This window comes from Episyrphus balteatus, chromosome 1 (genome assembly GCF_945859705.1).
Source record: "Episyrphus balteatus chromosome 1, idEpiBalt1.1, whole genome shotgun sequence".
NCBI classification, from domain to species: Eukaryota; Metazoa; Arthropoda; class Insecta; order Diptera; family Syrphidae; genus Episyrphus; species Episyrphus balteatus.
The window spans coordinates 58,121,642-58,141,021 of record NC_079134.1 but is presented as its reverse complement, the minus strand read 5'-3'; the positions used below and the strand labels follow the sequence as shown (position 1 = coordinate 58,141,021).

Sequence of the window (19,380 nt, the reverse complement as noted above, 5' to 3'; positions counted from 1 at the left end):
CTACAGAAAAAAATGACTTACTTATTCTTGGCCGCGCAACGTTCACGTTCGATACAAATTTGCCCATTCTCCTTCCAAAACTTTTAAGGTTAAAAATAATAAAAGTTATCACACAGCACAAATATTGTTAAAATGGTATTACAATACTCAAATCATCTCTAATTTATAAGATATTGTATTTTACAAAGCATAATTATACAATAAATAAATGAAAATGAAATTAAATTAAAATCATTTAAAATAAAATGAAAATCGTAAAAAAATAAAATTTAACAGTTGCTTACTGTTAGCAACTTTTTTTATGATTTCTGGCTTCTTCATAAACGAATTAAATAATTTCAAAGAAAATATTCACATAGAATCGTTTGAGAAACCTTGATATCAATATCAAAAAGTTTTTTGTCTCGGGTTTCGCTACCAGAAATATGGTCACTGTTACTATAGAGCAGTGTTTTTCAAAGTGTGGGTCGCGACCCCCTGGGGGTCGTGTAGAGTTCCTAAGGGGGTCTCGGCGCAAGCCAATTTATTGATACAAAAAATAAATAATGCTTAATAGAAACTAAAAATAGAACAGATAATTTCTCAGTCAGTTTCAGTCAGTTATTCGACGCACACAGACGTGCCGCGGATTAATATTGAAATTAAAACAACCAACGACCGTAATCCCCAGAAAACACTTTTTCTACCAACGGAGGATTACCTGGAAATAGGCTTAAGTTTTATTACCCTGTGTTAAAAAAACATACTCCTAATTATCACAGCTAATCCGTCCAGCTAAGGGTTAATGTGCGCGCGAAAGTTTTTTTTAACATTGTGCGTGCAGGTAATCAGGGTCATAAACAATAAGTGTTAAAAGTAATTAAGTGATAAAAGGAGGGAAACAAATTATACATTATGTTTTAGAATAGTTAAATTGAATAAATACCCCTGATGAAGTAAGGAAGCACTTACGAAACGTTGGGAAAATAATGGGATAAATTTGTTTTTATTCGCATTTTCTTTATGTGGACCAAAACAGCCTAACAACAGTGGAATAATTACATTAAAAAATTGGTCAAATTTAACAAATGATAAAAGGAATTAACAATAGTTTTTTTTAACATTGTGCGTGCAGGTAATCAGGGTCATAAACAATAAGTGTTAAAAGTAATTAAGTGATAAAAGGAATTAAATCCCGAAACAGCATTTATTGCTCTGCAGGAACTCCTCCAAAAAATCCTTAACGACCTGGGACCTAAATAAGGTCCCAGACTAAACAAGACGTGGGGAAGTTTTATCCAGCCAAATACAGAACACGAACCGGAGGAGAAGAATCAACAAGATGACGCCCTGGAGACAGAGAGGACCCAAGCTACCGAAATAAAAAGAAGCCATCCAACGAAGAAGACCCAAACAGCGATGAAGACAATGCCAGTGAAGAAGAGGATACCAGTGATTCTGCTTCCAACTCTGATGACGGCAGCCTACCCCCAGCCAGGTCAGAAGAGACTGCGTAAACCGACCAAAGTTGCCAAGGCAGCTAAGAAATTAACAACAGTATCTAACAACAATCCATCGCTGTCTATTGAGCGACTAACTACTGCCCCATCAGAAGCACCAATTCTGCCAGCGCCAAGGAAGGAAGTTTATTCTTCGACGTGAAGGACGTGTTTTAAGAGAGCTCTCGAATAATTTTAATTTTTGAACACTTTTTTTCGTAATTAATTGGCCATGAGTGCCAAAGTTTGTAAAAATTGCACCAAAGGCATCAGAAATGATAAATTTGTTGTATGCAATGGAGTTTGTGGTTGAGTTTTTGATTTAAAATGTGCAGATTTATCTGAGTACGACTTCGAACTTATAAGTAAAAAGAAAGGAATGCTTTTTGTTTGTGAGGATTGTCAAAATTTTATAAATTTAATGTCGAAACAATTCTCTGAAATAAACAACAAACTTAATACGAACAAAAATCTTATCGAATTAATGATAATTTGACCAATTATTTGAACTATTAATGTTTATGTTGAATCGGGCTTTTTTGGTCACTTCTTTTTATATGCAAATAAAAATCTTTATTTCATATTTTCTCCCTACGTTTCGTCGTAATTTCTCGACTTCTTCAGGGGTATTTTATTAAATCTGTTAAATATTACATTGAAAACTTTTTACACTATTACAAAAATTGTTTAAACTTACATGAAAATATTATTCTGTTACATTTAAAAGTTGACAGATAATTAATAATTAAAAACTTTTGAATTTTCTAAAATAAAAATATAAATTATTGACATTTAATAAATAAAAGTTAAAATAAAAAATAATAAAAAATAAAAACATACATCACAGCACTTTAGAAAAACGAAATGAAAAACAATTTGAATTTAAATTTGAATTATAACAGAAAATTACACCGCTCTTAATGCCAAAGAATAACTTGCTATTGTTTTGTATCTATCTTATTGAGTATTCATTGTTTTCTCTATATTTTGTTGTATACGTAGACTTTCAAGTTTGTATCTCTTATTTGTTCTCTTTTCCTTGTCCATTATTGTTGTATTATCGAAGTCTGCAGAGTGGCCAGTTTCTATTATACGTTGTGATAACCCAGTAGATTCTCTTTTGTTTCGAATATCCGCTTTGTGTTCGATTAGTCTCGTCTCCAATGATCTGTCACAACATATAATAGAAACTGGCCACTCTGCAGACTTCGATAATACAACAATAATGGACAAGGAAAAGAGAACAAATAAGAGATACACACTTGAAAGTCTACGTATACAACAAAATATAGAGAAAACAATGAATACTCAAGAAGATAGAGACAAAACAATAGCAAGTTATTCTTTGGCATTAAGAGCGGTGTAATTTTCTGTTATAATTCAAATTTAAATTCAAATTGTTTTTCATTTCGTTTTTCTAAAGTGCTGTGATGTATGTTTTTATTTTTTATTATTTTTTATTTTAACTTTTATTTATTAAATGTCAATAATTTATATTTTTATTTTAGAAAATTCAAAAGTTTTTAATTATTAATTATCTGTCAACTTATAAATGTAACAAAATAATATTTTCATGTAAGTTTAAACAATTTTTGTAATAGTGTAAAAAGTGTTCAATGTAATATTTAACAGATTTAATAAAATACCCCTGAAGAAGTCGAGAAATTACGACGAAACGTAGGGAGAAAATATGAAATAAAGATTTTTATTTGCATATAAAAGGAAGTGACCAAAAAAGCCCGATTCAATATAAACATTAAAATCTTATCGAAAAACAAGAAAAAATATTGGATCATGTTGAAAATTTGAAAGAAATACAGTCTAAAAGTGAAAAAATGCAACAGTTTTAACAAAGAAATCGAACACTGAAAATGTAAACAAAGAACCACCGGTATTAATCAAACGAAGAATAGAGCAAAAAAGTGAAAAAACAAAGGAAGCAATGAAACAAACAATAGACCCATCTCTTCTCTCGATCAAAGTTAATAGTGTTTCAAATAGGCAAAACGGTGCAATATTAGTTAATTGTGCTGATAAAATATCGAGAAAAACTGTTGAAAGAGAGGCGAAAGAAAAGCTTGGTGACAACTATGTAATTACAGTGCCCAAAAAGAAGAATCCAACTATTCTTGCAAACAATATTTCGGAAAAGTGGGATAGTGCTAGTTTTGCTGAAGCAATAAAAAAACAAAATAATATTGAATGTGACGTCAGATGTGTTAAATTCTACAGTGTGTCTCAAAAGGAAAACCACATGTTTAGAGCAATAATTGAACTTGATGGTAAAATTTTCGTGAATGAAAGCTGGCAAACTGAAACCTTACAAGTTATATCAATAAACAAGGTGGCTTTCATTAAGAGTTTTTTGTGAAACGTAATCCTTTATACTAGTGGCAGTATATAGGTCACCAAGTTGCTCAAAAAGTGTTTTTTGTAAAAAATTTATTGAATGGGTTGATGAATTTAATGAGCGCTCGGAGGAAATACAGACTTTAATATCGATTGGTTCCAATCAAATGATGTTTACAAAAAAAAATATTGATAGATATTTAAAAAAGACAGTTTAAAACAACTTTTGAATACTCCCAATAGAATAACTCAATATTAAAAAACACTTATTGACCTTACTATTACGAATTTAAAACAAATTACGGTTAAAACTGTACCTGATCTCAAAATTACGGATCATGAATCTATTTTAATTGAAATTAATATAAAAATAAAAAAAGAAATTAAAAAGAAAAAGTTAAAGGTGCTCAAAATATAATCGAGCAAATTTCGAAAATCGTTTAAATTCAAGTAACATATATAACGTTTGTTAACTAAATGAAACCAATGAAATGGGTTTGATATTTAAAAATATTATCGAACAAAGGGCAAATTCATTTATTCATTCATTTATGCGTGAAGATGAATTTGAATGGTTTAATAACTTCGAATCATAAAACATAAGAAAATTTTAGCTTATAGTAAGGCCCGTTATACAAATAATTCCAGAGATTGGTATAATTATAAAAATTTGAGAAACCATTACAAGTATGAGATAAATAAAGCAAAAAGTAACTTTATCAAAAATAAAATAAACAGTTCATCTGATCAAAAATCAATGTGGAGAAATATAAAACAATTTGTTCTTAAAGAAAAAAAATCTGTAATCACTGAAATAATGTTTGAAGGTGTAAATTATAGTGACAATTTAATTATAGCCAACAGGTTCAATAAGTATTTTGTTGAAAGTATAACGGAAATCAGTGATTCAATCCCTAATGCTCCATTCGTAAATTATATTACAAGAAACCCTATAGCTTTCAATTTTTCTGCTATACAGTTGTCTGATTTAAAAAAAGTATTGGATAAAATTAAAAACAAACGAGTTCCTAATTACATCAATGTAAATATTTTTAAAGACATGATCGATTGTATTGGCCATCCTTTGGTGGAAATAATAAACCAGTCTTTTAGTGATGGTGAATATCCGAAAGTGAAAAATTCAAATAAAATGCACGACTGGGTCGCACGAACTTGCTCTTAGAGTTAAAGTTGCTTAAATTTTTAAGACTTTTTATATAGAAATTTGGAAAAAAAATAAAATTCGTTTAAAAAAAAAAATAAAATAAAATCTGAAATTAAATTGCCCTTCAAAACAAGTATGCAGTTTTGATTGATATATTAAGATACATTTTTAGAAACAAATTTTTCAAAATCGTTAGAGCCGTTTTTTAAAAAACTAATTTTTTGGAAAAAAAGTTTTAAAATAAAATTGGTATGCCATTCTTTAGAAATCACTAATCAACATCTAAAAACAAAATTTCAAAAAAATTCAATGTCCCGTTTTCGAAAATTTGATTTTTCAAAAAAAAAATTTCAAAATTTTTTTAAAAATCCAAAAACTATTTTTTTCAAAATCTTATTTTTGGCTTATATTTAAACTATATAGATAATTTTTCACAAAAAGTTTCGTTGAAATCGAATAAGCAGTTTCGGAGATAATCAGATTTGAAAAAAAAACGGTTCTATGGCAGGTACCGTTAATAATGATTCTCAAAAAAAAAATTTTTCATTGAAAGATAGACCTTAGCTTAAAACTAACATTTGAATTTTTTAAACGAAATCGTTAGAGCCGTTTTCGAGATATTTCAATTTTACTAAAATCGGCATATGACAAGTAGGGTAGAAGGGGGAGGATTTGCCAGGATTTAGGAAAATTGACTTAACGCAAAGTTTTTACGTTTCTTTTAATTTTCTTATATCTGATATTATTATTGACTTTATTATCTTCACTTAAATATTTTTTTCATCTTGACATATTAATTATTTCTATTTTTAATAATTTATTCAAAAAAATGAAAAGCGATGTGGCAAATCCTCCCCAGGTGGGAGGCTTTGCCACGGGGGTGGGGAGGGATTGCCAGTTACCTAAATACCAAAGTTAATACAAATAAAACCAATAAATCATAAACAAAACTTCTTTTTAGCTGAAAATACGAAGAAGGGACTGATTTTAAAGGATTCTGCCATCCTCTTTTGAGGAAGCTTACTTCTGGCAAATGTACCCCATGGGGTGCATTTGCCAGAGCAAAACCTACCCAAAAACGAATGGCAAATGCACCCCACAAGCTAATCTTTCAAAAATTTACTTATAACTTTTTTATAAGTTAAACAGTAAAAAAATCGCTTCTACACAGCATAGTACACATAATTTTGAAAAGATATTTGTATCAAAAAGTAATTTAACACGACAAATACCTACAATTTACGACGGTTATGTACCTTCATATTTTGGTTCTCAACATTAAAAAACTAACACAAGCGTCTAATTTATTTCGTGTCCAGCCAAAAGCTGTCAAACTTTGTGCAAAGTTTTCAATCATAAATGTGCAACAGAAAATGATTTTTCGGTATTTAATATTCTGTTGGTTTGGAAAAAAACCTGGACTGGCAAAGGTACCCCACTGGCAAATGCTCCCCCTTCTACCCTACCGTTATTTTTGGTCCAAAAAAATTAATTCCAAAAACCCCTCTGGAGAGTCGCCAAATAACGCTACATACCAAGTTTGACATTAATCGGTCCATCCGTTTAGGCTGTAGCTCCTTATACAGACAGACAGACAGACAGACAGACTGACAGACAGACTGACAGACAGACTAACAGACTGACAGACAGACTGACAGACAGACTGACAGACAGACAGACGGACTTTCGGGACCCACTTTTTTGGCATTGTCTACCATCGTAATGTCATGAAAAAATGTTATCTCAACTTTTTTTTTTGTACGAATGCATAACTTGATATATAGTACCTATATCGCAAGTAAAAAGTGCGAAGACTTTAGACCAATTAATGCCCTCCCTCTCTGTGAGAAGGTTCTTGAAAAAGTTGCGCATATTCAACTGGAATCATTTTTCGAAAATAATAAGTTGATAATTGAAAACCAGTCCGGATTCAGAAAACAACATTCATGTGAAAGTGCACTTAATATGGTAATCGCAAATTGGAAACAACAACTCGATACGAAAACGAATATAATATGTGTTTTCCTTGATTTAAAACGAGCATTTGAGACAGTTGACAGAGCAATCTTATTCGAAAAGTTGGAGCAGTATGGAGTTCGTGGAGAATCTTTAAACTGGATGAATTCGTATCTGTCAGATCGCAAGCAACGAACGAAAATAAATAAAGTGCTATCAGAAGAAGTTTCAAGGTTCTATTTTGGGAACATTTTTATTTAACATTTATATTAATGATATCACAAAAATACTTAGAAATAGTGAATGTGCATTATTTGCAGATGATGGTTTATTGTTTTTAAAATGTAACAACCTTAATCTTAAGAAAATTCAATTTGATTTAGATAACCTTAGTTTTTGGCTCAGAGCAAATAGATTAAAACTTAATGTTGCAAAATCCAAAATTATGATTTTGAATAATAATTTAACAAGAGATTCTGTTGTGAATATAAAAGTTGATGGTCAAAATCTTGAAGTAATAACAAATATAAAATATCTTAGTGTTGTCATAGATAATAAGTTAACATTCAATGAACATATTGATTATATTGAAAAGAAAATTGTTAAAAAAATGAATCTACTTAAACGAATTCGTAAAAACATATCAACAATAAGTGCAATACAAATATTTAATGTAATTATAAAACCTCATTTTGAATATTGTTCATCTGTCATCTTCTTTTCAAATCAAAGTATGTTAAATAGACTCCAAATACTACTAAACAAAGCAATGAGAATTATATTAAAGTGCAATACATATTTATACACCCATATATCATATCGTCGCTGTAGTTCTAATACCTCGTAACCCAGAAAAAGGCGATTTTGAACTAATTATGCAATTATATTGTTGAAAAAAATCCGCATGTAAGAGAAAAGACCCTGTTTGTCTAACACCTATATTTTCAGAGCTTCGCTTAATCAAAACCAGATCATTTGTATTGATTCTCATACATTTCATACTTAGTTTTTTGCGTCTCCTGAAAAATAGACTTTTCTGGGTTACGAGGTATTAGAACTACAGCGACGATATGTTGGATGTGTTGATGTGGTTAAATGTTAGAAAGAGAATCCTTTTGAATGTTTTAGTATTTGTTTTCAAAATAAAAAACAATCTCATGCCGATTTATTTGTCACGTTTGTTAAACTATGTTGGTAATGTGCAACCCTTTAATTTAAGAAATAATCAAGATTTTAGACTACCTATGGCAAGCACAACTGCAAGTCAGAAAAGTCTTTTCTACAAAGGACTTCAAGCCTTCAATGATCTACCAAATAAATTAAAGACTGAATTAAATTTAAACGTTTTCAAACGAAAAATTATAGCTCATATAAAAAGTCAGAGCAATATAATTTAATAATAAATGCAAATTATAACACTAGATTCATACTAAGTTTACCCTATTATTTAAAAATTGTTAAATTATTTATTTATTTGTTGTAAAAGCTCTCTTAATACAGATAACTATAGGAAAAATTAATGTAAATATATATATCATTTGTAAAAAATAGTTGAAAACCTAAATAAATTTACATACATTAAAAAACAAAAAAAAAATAACTAAAGCGCCATTAAGTAACCAACAACCATCGACTGCCAGCAGCACCTCAACCCAGCCAACGAAGACAATATCAAGCACCAAGTCAACAGAAATGCCGCCAATCTTTTGCTTTTCCGGCAACATTGCGGAAATCAGGAGATTCTGCACCAGCAAAAAGATCAACGTAACCTTCAAGAATCGCAACACCGAAACCATCATCACCGGACTCCACACACCACACCGGAGAGATGAAACTTTGACTGTTATCAGCGTATACTTCAAGTGCAGCTCCACACATCCAAAAAGATCTGCAAACCCTCAACGGCATCCTGTCAAGAAGCACTTATGGACTCATCGGCAGTGATTTTAATGCGAGACATCACCTTTAGATGGATACAACTCGTCACCCTAGTATTGGAGTGCCGTATACGCCAAATTGCATTTTTTGAACTAGGTATGCAGTCGTATGTTTTCGAAGTTGCTCTTTTCAAATCTGCTATCCGTTTTTTTCTATCTTTTTTCGTTGCCGAGATATTCACTATTGTTTTGACAAAAACAAGAAATTTTGGCATTTACGTCAAATTTTTCATGCAATGCAAGAAAATTTTGAGAATTGTTTTGACGTACGTTATGTTTTTTTTTGACGTACGTGTATATGAATAAAAGAAACTTCTGATTTTCATGGCGTATACGGCAAACTCATTTTGGACAAAAATTTAAATATTTTGACAACTAGACGAATTGCAGATGTCCAATAACATGTATATAAAAGACACATTTTAATTATATATCATACTAAAATATCAAAAAATACCAGCGGTTAGTTATTTTGCAATTATCTTCCGAACATTTAAATGCGATTTCCCAAAAATGTAAAAATGGCGTATACGGCACTTCAATACTAGGTAGACGAACTATTAGCATCGGAGGCAAGGCGATAGCTGATTGGCTGGATGTCAACAGTTCTCTACACTTGCTAGTGTTGTGCCCTCTTCCATACCTACCAGAGGAAAACGTCGTGCGTTGAACTCAGCACACTTCAATTGTAATGTTCACTTTGATTGTCCATTCGGATATTGTTTTGGGTCAATCAAAGTGCAATAAGACAATAATTGAATTGTGCTGACTCTTTAAACGTGCCGACGATTATCCACTGAGGAAGTTGGGCTCGCGACGATCGGAATGACAAGACAAGGTGAGTCTAACTTAAAACGTGAACGAGTAGAGTTGTGTTAATTTAATCACTGCGTTATCCCAAGGTATAACTTATTTAGGTTATAACATTGGCGTAGCCGGTTTGCGAACCTTATAAATCGTAATAAAAAAAAAATAAAAGTAAATAAAACAATATAAAAAATAAAAATAACCAAGAAGTTTGTGTTGTGTCGGTTTTTTGAAATTTTAAGTTGAATCATTGTTTTTGCTTTTTCGAACAAAAAAAAAATTTAATTAGATTCAAAATGCAACAGACATCAATTGCAATACGAAACCACACTTTTTATGTATTTACGTATGTATGTCAATAATCAGGTAAGTATATATCGTTTTTATTTTTTTTTTTGAATCGTTTTCTTTTTTTCACTTTTTGAAAAACGATCTACTTGATTTTTTTTTATTTGCTTGAATTGTTTTATTACTACGGCCAGTATACGTTAATTTTAGTTAATGTAGGTCAGTTTAAAACTTCAAGTTCGGGATAAGCAAATTAAATAATAAAGCTACTTCCGTACGTTTTTGACTCCAAGTGACTATTATGTTTTTTTTATTATTAAAATAATCATGTGTCACACCTCAAAAAGTGGAAATTAATGTAAGAAGTACCTCAGAGAAAGTGGTTTGTAGATTCTGCAAGAAAACAAACCACAAAAGTGCTTATTGCAGGTTTAAGAGAAACACTTTTTTCCACAATACCTGTAAAGCACATGGACAACCTCAAACAACACTTTCGATACCCAAAAGTCAATTAAAAGCGGCAAACCCGCAAAAGACAAGGGTACGATGCGATTGGTGTTCTAGGGTTGGCCACTCTGAGAATGAGTGTAGATGTAAAAGGCGATATTTTGTCAAATATGATTGGGACATTCTCAAAAGCCCAACTTTGCCAAAAAACAAACAAGTCGTCCCTTACCCATCCACTCAAATTACTAAATCTGCCAAATGCCAAAACGTCGATCCCCGTTGTTAAAACAAACAAAAATTCTGATTTTCAAATACCTTCAGTTTTTAACTACATTTTTTTCATTTCACAATTGTTAGTATTCACTAAATGTTTAGATATGATTAATGAATTTTATTCAAAAATTCATAAAATCATCATCGGAGTGAAAAATAAATTTAACAATAAAGAAGCCAAATGCTAAGAGAGGAAAAATTTTGGTTTTAGTAGACGAAAATGAAAAAGCAAGCTTTTTAGAAAATAGTGCATTAAAAAATAATGTAAAAATACGAACTAAAGAAAAATGTAAAATAAAATTAGCTTCTGAAGGGATTGGCGAAACTTTAGGTTCAATTCGGTCGAGTTTGAAGGGAAAAATGAAATTAAAATGGAATATAATAGATGGCCTAAATAACATACCCGCCCATGGTATAATAGGCAGGGATATTCTTCCATACTATAATTGACTCTGTTACCAACACATTAAAATTTTTGGATAACAACAGAAAGCTGGTATCACAATTTCCCCTTACATATCCATTTACTTCAAATAAAAAAGGTACCGAATTTCCAAGAACCTCTTCAAGACAAATAATAAACAGGAGTCACAAATTAAGTGAATCACGGGTTTCTCTCCCTAAAAACATGCTTACTGTGGATAATGACCTTAGCTTAATTTCTAACATTTTTTCTAAAAAATGTAAACAAAATAAAGACGATTCTTTTGATCGAAGACACATCCTCTTAGTGGAAAACCTAAGAAGTTCTGTGAACAACGACAATCAAAATTTGAGATCAGTCAATCAGGCAAGAAGCTCATGTCCATAAGTACAACAAGCATAACCACTTAAGCTACATCCTGTAAGGTCTTGAGTTTTAAACTAGATACTACAAACTAATTATATTCAAAATTATTTATATTTATCTTTGTTTTTTTGAGCATTTAATCTAAGTTTTTTTTTTCTATTTTCAGATAACATTAAGATGTCAAAAACTCCTTAACCAAAATCTTTTCAAATATTTTCTTTTCCTTAATACCTCAATTCATTTTTCCACTTTCTTCTCAATTCATTATTCCAATATCTTTACTTTGTCTAATTCAAAAAAAAAAAAAAAATAAATAAATAAACAAATAGAAGTTGTAGTAATTAAATAAAAAAATATGTATTGAAAAAAACTGCATTTATAATTGATTGATTGACAACTTATAAAAGTATAAAAATTAATCGAAGATCAATTATTCAAACCTTTGCTTAAAAAATCAATTTATTTAAAAAAAAAAGTTATTTTATAAAAACTACAAAAATACATAAATAAATACCTATATTAAAAAAAATATATACATATATATGAAATAAAACAAATATAATTGATTAATTGATAACTTAAATAAATCAATTAACTTAACTTTAAGTTAAATAAAAGTTAAAAACAAAAAAATTCAAATTCAAATATTAAATTTTTATGAAACTATAACGTAATAAATACAAAAAAAAATTGAAAAAAAAAAAACAAAAATATTATGAAATGTGAAAATAGTATAATTAAAAAAAAAATTTATAAAAGTTCCGTATTAAATTTTATAAAAAAAAATATATTAAATAAAAAACTATTACGTAGGTACGTACTAGCTCTAAATTTAAATTAAAATTGCTACATAATATTACTTTAAAATGAATGGTCACGAAGTTTATGTTTGGGAAAGATGCTGTGAACTGTAAATAAAATGTTTTGCGAGTACCAGAGATAAAAATTCGAGTCCCAGGTGGGGAGGGGAACCGCCTATCCTTATCTCTGTATTAAACACACACTATTGCTAACATAAAAACTATCACATTTAACCACAAAGATGTTTCTCCCATGCCAGAAAGCTGTAAGATCTAAGGGATATTTTACTCGAATTGAAGTAGTTACAAGCATCAACATACTAGATGTCAAACTCATAAGTAATAGTTGATATGCAGTGTAACTCAAAGCTGAGATTACATGTCGTACTGCACAACAGTCACCTAATTGGTAACAGTGCTGATGTCGGCGATCCCGTTCCTGAGGGTCGATTCTCGTTCTGTGATATTTTGAAATGAAAAAAATTTTCACAGCTTCACAACAAATCCGATTCTTGTTTTGTGAAAAAAGTTTTTAAAATGTCAGAATATCTTCACATGATAAAATATTTATCACAAACAAATTTTGTTGTGAAGACAACTTTGAAAAGTTCCTCAGGATATGATTGGGAACATTTAAGTCATTTGAGACAAAAAAAAAACTACAAACCATGATCTTTTTAAGCAATATTATTGTTTCCGTGTGTTAATAAAAAAAAAGCAATGGCAGCAGATTTCTTGTGCAAAAGGTAACTGGTTTATATGAATAGAGCAAGGAGGTCCATTTTTAGCGATAACAAACATGTAATTTTGACAACTTTTATCGGCGCCGATTCTGAGAAAAGTGCAATAACAGTGCAGTTTTTTCAAATGATTATGATACCAAAAAAATTACTGTCTCTATAATAGTTCAACCATACGTGATACCAAAAATATAATTTATGAAACTTTAAACGAATCCATCTGCCCACATATGCATTTAAATTCTCGTGAGTTGTCACAAATCAATTGCATTTTTCGGACAGAAGGTAACGAGTAAACTTACTTAAACCATTTTTGTTGGTTTTAGGTAATGATAAACTGTTGGAGTGCCAAACTTTGTTTTAGTTACATAATCATTTAAAAAACTGCAGTGTTATCGCACTTTTTCTCAGAGTCGGCGCCGCGCCGCCGATACAAGCCGGCTTACTTACATGTTTGTTATCGCTATAAATGGACCTCTGTACTCTATTATTATAAATCGGTTACCTCTCGCGCAAAAAATCTGCTGGTGGCTCTTAGAGCACATTGCAACGGAGCTACACGTTTGGAAGAAAGGGACATGCTGAATTTAAACCTAAACCGCAATAAGGGTTGAAGCAATAAGTAAACAACATCTTTTGAATTGAGTTTTTATTAATGCTTTTAAATATATTTGTTAACATAAGTTTCAATTAAACATGTGCAATAAAAACGTCTTATCAATGGTCCTACATAAATTGTGTAACCCATTACTTCATGTTATTAAAAAGAACGCGTACAAAAGCAATTCAATGTTTTGTGAATAAGGCCAAATCCAACAATCAATCTTCTAATGTGCTAATTTCTTGGTTTGATTTTTGTCGTCTTCTTCTTATTTTTTTCCTAAAACACACAAAACACGGATTTTATTCTTGAAAACATTAATACCTTTGAATTTGAAGATGAAAATACCTTTCTTTTATCCACAGATGGTAATATTTTCCATAACTTCTTGACATTTTATTTAAACAAATTTTGAAGTAAAAAAAAAAACACAATTTGAAAACTCAAAAATGAAATAAAAGTGACATACTTTTTCATTTAGTACTTTTTAGTACAAACTTTTTCAAGGATTTATCACATTGAGTTTGGGAATCGCCTTAGGAGTGCCTGTGAAGTGATAAAATGAAAAAAACGCTGTTAAAACTGAAATGATATTATTTTTATCACTTCACAGCTTCACAGAACGAGAATTGACCCTCTGCTCAAATATACTTGCTGGAAACATTCAACTTCGATAAATAATTCAATACCCTTCGAAGATGGGTATACTACAGCATCATATCATACCCAGAATAAGTAAAAATGTGTTAGAAAATTAAGCAATCGCATCTTGTGCAAGATTAGATATTGAAATGGCAATTGGCTCTCCCGAATTGAAGCAGACTGAAGTCAAGGCTAATAAATTGAAGATTATATGTTTTATTTGGGCTTTAATGATCTTTATTTTTGGATGCAATTAATGAAACACTAATTCATCTTTTTGTTACCCTACGTTTCGCCGGTTTCTTTCCAGCTTCCTCAGGGGATTTTTATTTGACTAATATAACAAAAATACAATTACAAATTAGATTACTTATAAGAAGCATATTTAAATTTTTCTATGAGAACGGTGAAAATTAAATTTTAGCACATTTTTATTGTTTTTAGTTGAATTTAAAATTTTAAATAGTGAATTTAATAAATTAACATGAAAAACTAAACAAAACACTACAACAAAAACTTAGAGCTATTATCACAATTTCTTATCACAGACTTTAATTTATGGTGAATTTGATTGTTGTTTTCTAATTCAACGGTGAATTTAAGTTTAGTGTGGTATTCATTTAGTGTTTTAAGGATTGTTTCTGTATCATTTTTATTAATAATTGCAACTATATCGTCAACATACTTTGCAATAAATTTTATTTTTGTATTGGATTTTTTCAATTTATCTATTGTTTCGTCAAGTAGAAGTAGATGGTCTAATAAGATATCCGCAATAGTAGGAGAGATTGGGTTCCCCATTGGCATGCCAAAAGTTTGACTGAATAATTTATTGTCGTATTTAAAATAGTTATTATCTGTTAAACAGAATTTTAAAATCTTTAAAAGCTGTGGTTTTGCTATTTTTGTGTGGTTTTTTAGGATTTCCCAATTTTTCATTATTATTTTTATTGCTATATATGTTGGTATACATATTTGTAAATAATGAAACGACGTCGAATGAAACCAAAATGTCTTCATTTTCAATTGGTATTTCTTGTATTTTAATTTTAAGTTGAGATGTATTTTTGATGTTATAGTCTTGAGATATTATATTTTGTAAAATTTCACCGACATATTTTGATAGGTTGTAGCATGGGACATTTGTTGAAGCTGCTATTGGTCTTAATGGTAAGCCTGGCGTATGTATTTTAGGGAGTCCATAAAGAACTGGTGCTGATGCTGCAGAGCATGATAATTTCTCTTTTTGTCTAGAATCTATGTAATTTTGTTTAAGTAAATTATTGACTATTTCGTTATTTTTTTTTGTAGCTTGTTTGTTGGGTCTATTCTCAATGTTTTGTAGGTGTTTTTATCTTCAAGAAGTTGATTCATTTTTGTATTATAATCTTCTCTATACATAACAACTGTTTTATTTCCTTTGTCTAAGTTTGTGACTATTATGTCATCTTTATGTTTATTTATTATGTTTTTAGTTGTGGTGTATGTTTTTAATATAAATTTTTCCCTTTTAGTGTTTTTAATATTTCTTTTAAAATTTATTATTTTGTTTGAAACTTTAGATCTGGCAATCTCTTTTTGTTTGTTATCTTCAATTGTTTGAATGTATTGTTCTATTTCAGCTATGATATGAATTGGTGAGAAATTTTCTCTTGAAATCGGGAGAGCGAACTTTTTACCAAGAGATAGTAGCCATTTACTCTCTATTGGGAACTCTACACTTGTTTTATTTTTAAGCCAACTTTCATTGTATATGAGTCCTAGTTTAATGGCATGTTGTTCTTTAAGCTTATTAAATTTAGTGGTTTGAGTAAGTTGTGATTGCTCAATAGTATGATTGTATATTTGTTTTTGTTTTGATGTAAATGTATTGTATTCTATTTCGTTAAGAGTGGTTCTCATTTCTATGTTTGTGTGGAAAATGTTATTTTCAGTAAACTTAATCGTTAGAATAGTTTGTTTAATCTCTAGCTTAACTATTTTTATTAAGAATGTGTGTTGTATTTTGTTAAATTGTTGTTTAATTGTGTCTGTGGTGAAAAGATCTGATATGTTAAATGATATATTGGCAAGATGTGTTGGTATAATTTCATAATCTTTGCACGATAGTAGGAATTTAAGTTTTTCTTTGTGTTTTGCTAGTCTTTTTTGTTGTTTGCAATAGTGTTTTAATGATTTACAGGTGTCTATGTCGTATTTATATTTTATGTGTTCAAAGAAACCTTTCATTGTGTTATTTTTGGTATACTCAAATTTGCGATGGTATGCTTGTGTTTCGGCGGATCATATGATTGAAATTTAAAGTTTTATGTTTTATTTGGGCTTTAATGATCTTTATTTTTGGATGCAATTAATGAAACACTAGTTCATCTTTTTGTTACCCTACGTTTCGCCGGTTTCTTTCCAGCTTCCTCAGGGGATTTTTATTTGACTAATATAACAAAAATACAATTACAAATTAGATTACTTATAAGGAGCATATTTAAATTTTTCTATGAGAACTTACTTTTAGTGGTGAAAATTAAATTTTAGTACATTTTTATTGTTTTTAGTTGAATTTAAAATTTTAAATAGTGAATTTAATAAATTAACATGAAAAACTAAACAAAACACTACAACAAAAACTTAGAGCTATTATCACAATTTCTTATCACAGACTTTAATTTATGGCAACACTATATACGCAGCTGATATTGTCGATGTCTTCTTGGTGGTTCATCGTTTGGTTCATTTTCTGCTGGATGCGCAGACTTTCCAATGTGTAGCGGGTGGAGATGCGGTTTTCCTTGTCTAATATTTTGATGTTATCAAAATCAGCCATATGTGTGTTGTCAATCATGTGTTGTGAGACTGCTGTGGATGGTCTCTTTTTTCTGATGTCAGCTTCATGTTCTGATATTCTTACAGCTAATTTTCTTTTTGTTGTTCCTATGTATACCATATTACATGTGTTATTGTTGTTGCCTTTGCAGGGAATTTGGTAAACAACATTGTGTTGCTCTCTTTTTTCTATTTTTGGTTTTGTGTTAGTGAATATTCTGTTGAGTGTATAGTTAGCTTTGTGTGCGAAAATTGCCTTTTCTCTGTCTATTGGAACTGTAATGTTCAGAGTATGGTTATCGGTGAGGGTGGGAACATATGTGATAGAGTAGTATCTAGGGTTGCCAGATTTTTGTTTTGATGTTTGTTTGTTGTGTTGATTGTTTTTATTTTGAATTTGTCAGGGCCGTCTTTAACTATCCTGGGGCCCTTGGGCACACAAGAATTTGGGGCCCTTTTGGAAAGTAAAATAAATACAATGGTTGGCTTAAATAATTGTACTTTTTAGACTGCCAATAATTATACCCTGTATCCGTTATAAGTTTCAGTTTGAAGTATTGGAAAAAAAGAGCTCAAACGGATTGATAGATTTGCTAAAAACTCGGAACAGACGATTTGTACGTAATTTCCAAGAGCGGTTTTTTTATTTTTTTGTCTTTTCATTTTCACGTCTCCTTTTCAACGGATATCTCCAATATAAAGTTTTTGAGATATTGCAATTTTCTTAAAAACGGATAACGATTTTGATTAGAAAAAAAAACATGTAGGTGAAAGGTGCGAACAGTGAGACACCCTTTTTTTAAATTGGTATATCTTAGAATGTTTTCAAGATAGCTTAACCAAACTTTGAAGTCAGTTAAAGACATATTTTATATTAATGTTGCAAAAAAAGTTGTAGTTAAAGAATGAATGAAAGCATCACATTGGACTTAAACGTAGAAAAAGTCAAAACATCTCACTGTTTGAAAGGGGTGCGATCAGTGAGACAGTCTTATATGAAACAAATTAACGAAACCGTCAAATAATTAGGTAATTGACTTGTATATAATTAATTAATTTATGTTACTTTAACCCATTTTTTTCAAAAAAAAAAAATACAAAAAGCCACGCTGCGAAATCATATTGAAATCATGTTAAAATAATTTTTTTAAATCTACATATGTCTCACTGTTTGCTTTTCAAAAATCTATGTCTCACTGTCGGCTTTTTAATAATGTCTCACTCATAGGCGGATCCAGGGGGGGGGGGCACGGGGGCACGTGCCCCCCCCCCCCAGAACTTAAAGTTCATACTTAAAGGAAATCAAACTATAAGAGTTTTAAAAATATATGAATAATAACAGAAAGAACTTGAGTGAAACTCTTGTCTATTTCTGGCTGAAAATGCGAATTTTGTTGATTGTTGCATCCCTTTCCCATGAAAAGCTCCACCTCACAAATAAATAAACGGCTATTTGTTGGGTACACACGAATTTTTTTTTTCGATTTAAAAAAAAAGTGAATTTTCAAAGTGATTTTGGTGAAAAATTTTGATATGGACATCGAATGACATTGAATGATATAAATAAAATAATTGTATATGCAACTCTATTTTTTCATACAGAGGGGTTACAAAATTTGCACTTTTTTCGTTGTTTTTTTTTTAACATTAGTGTTTTTAAAATAGCGGAACACGTCACAAAATTGCATAAACTATATATTATAGAACTGCTGGATATGTAGAACAAACTTGCATTTCAGAAGTTTGCCCAAGTTTCCACCCCGAAAATAAAGACCCCTTGAAAAAAAAACTCCTCAAAAGCGACCCTTACTTATAGATTTTTATAAATATTATTTTATTTAGAAAATTTCTCCAGGGATACCTTTAAAAATATGTAAAAAAAAATAGTGTTCCAAATTTCAAAAGAATCGGTGCAGTAGTTTTGAAGTTATGAGGAGTACCGGCGTTGAAAACATTAGTTGTGGGGATAACAATTTAAAGTTTTGAACTCTGGACTAAAAGATTAAAACGTTCCTAAGGGAAGTACTAAAATACTCATAACTTGGTCAGTTTGGCTCCAAGAGACCTACAATTTGAACACAATATTCTTGAGATATAAAACAATTTAACCCCTTGTAGCTCCATGTGACATTTCTGTAACAAACCGAAAAAGATTGCATAAAAGCTCTACAAACAATTTTTTTTTTTTCTTTTGAAGCTTCTAATATTATAATCTTTAAGTATTGCTTTATCGAAATAATACTTCAAATTTCTAATAAATAGCACCAATAGTTTTTAATTGACAGTT

At 30.1% G+C, this 19,380-nt stretch overlaps 2 protein-coding genes across 8 annotated transcripts in view; both read right to left on the bottom strand.

Moving 5' to 3' along the window:
* Positions 1–19,380, bottom strand: part of LOC129917448 (transcription factor mef2A) — a 145,830-nt gene that overhangs the window by 10,511 nt on the left and 115,939 nt on the right. The gene's annotated exons all lie outside the window — the stretch shown is intronic.
* On the bottom strand, positions 12,257–18,309 carry LOC129917540 (uncharacterized). The gene is made up of 2 exons (XM_055997700.1): positions 13,980–18,309; positions 12,257–13,910 (listed from the first exon to the last, which is right to left on the bottom strand). The coding sequence occupies exon 1, from the start codon at positions 16,500–16,502 to the stop codon at positions 15,561–15,563; it is 942 nt and encodes a 313-aa protein (XP_055853675.1). The 5' UTR covers positions 16,503–18,309; the 3' UTR covers positions 12,257–13,910; positions 13,980–15,560.

Bases quoted from the DNA above. Each gene is read 5' to 3' on its own strand.
- LOC129917540 (XM_055997700.1), bottom strand. From the start codon at position 16,502: ATGAAAGGTTTCTTTGAACACATAAAATATAAATACGACATAGACACC.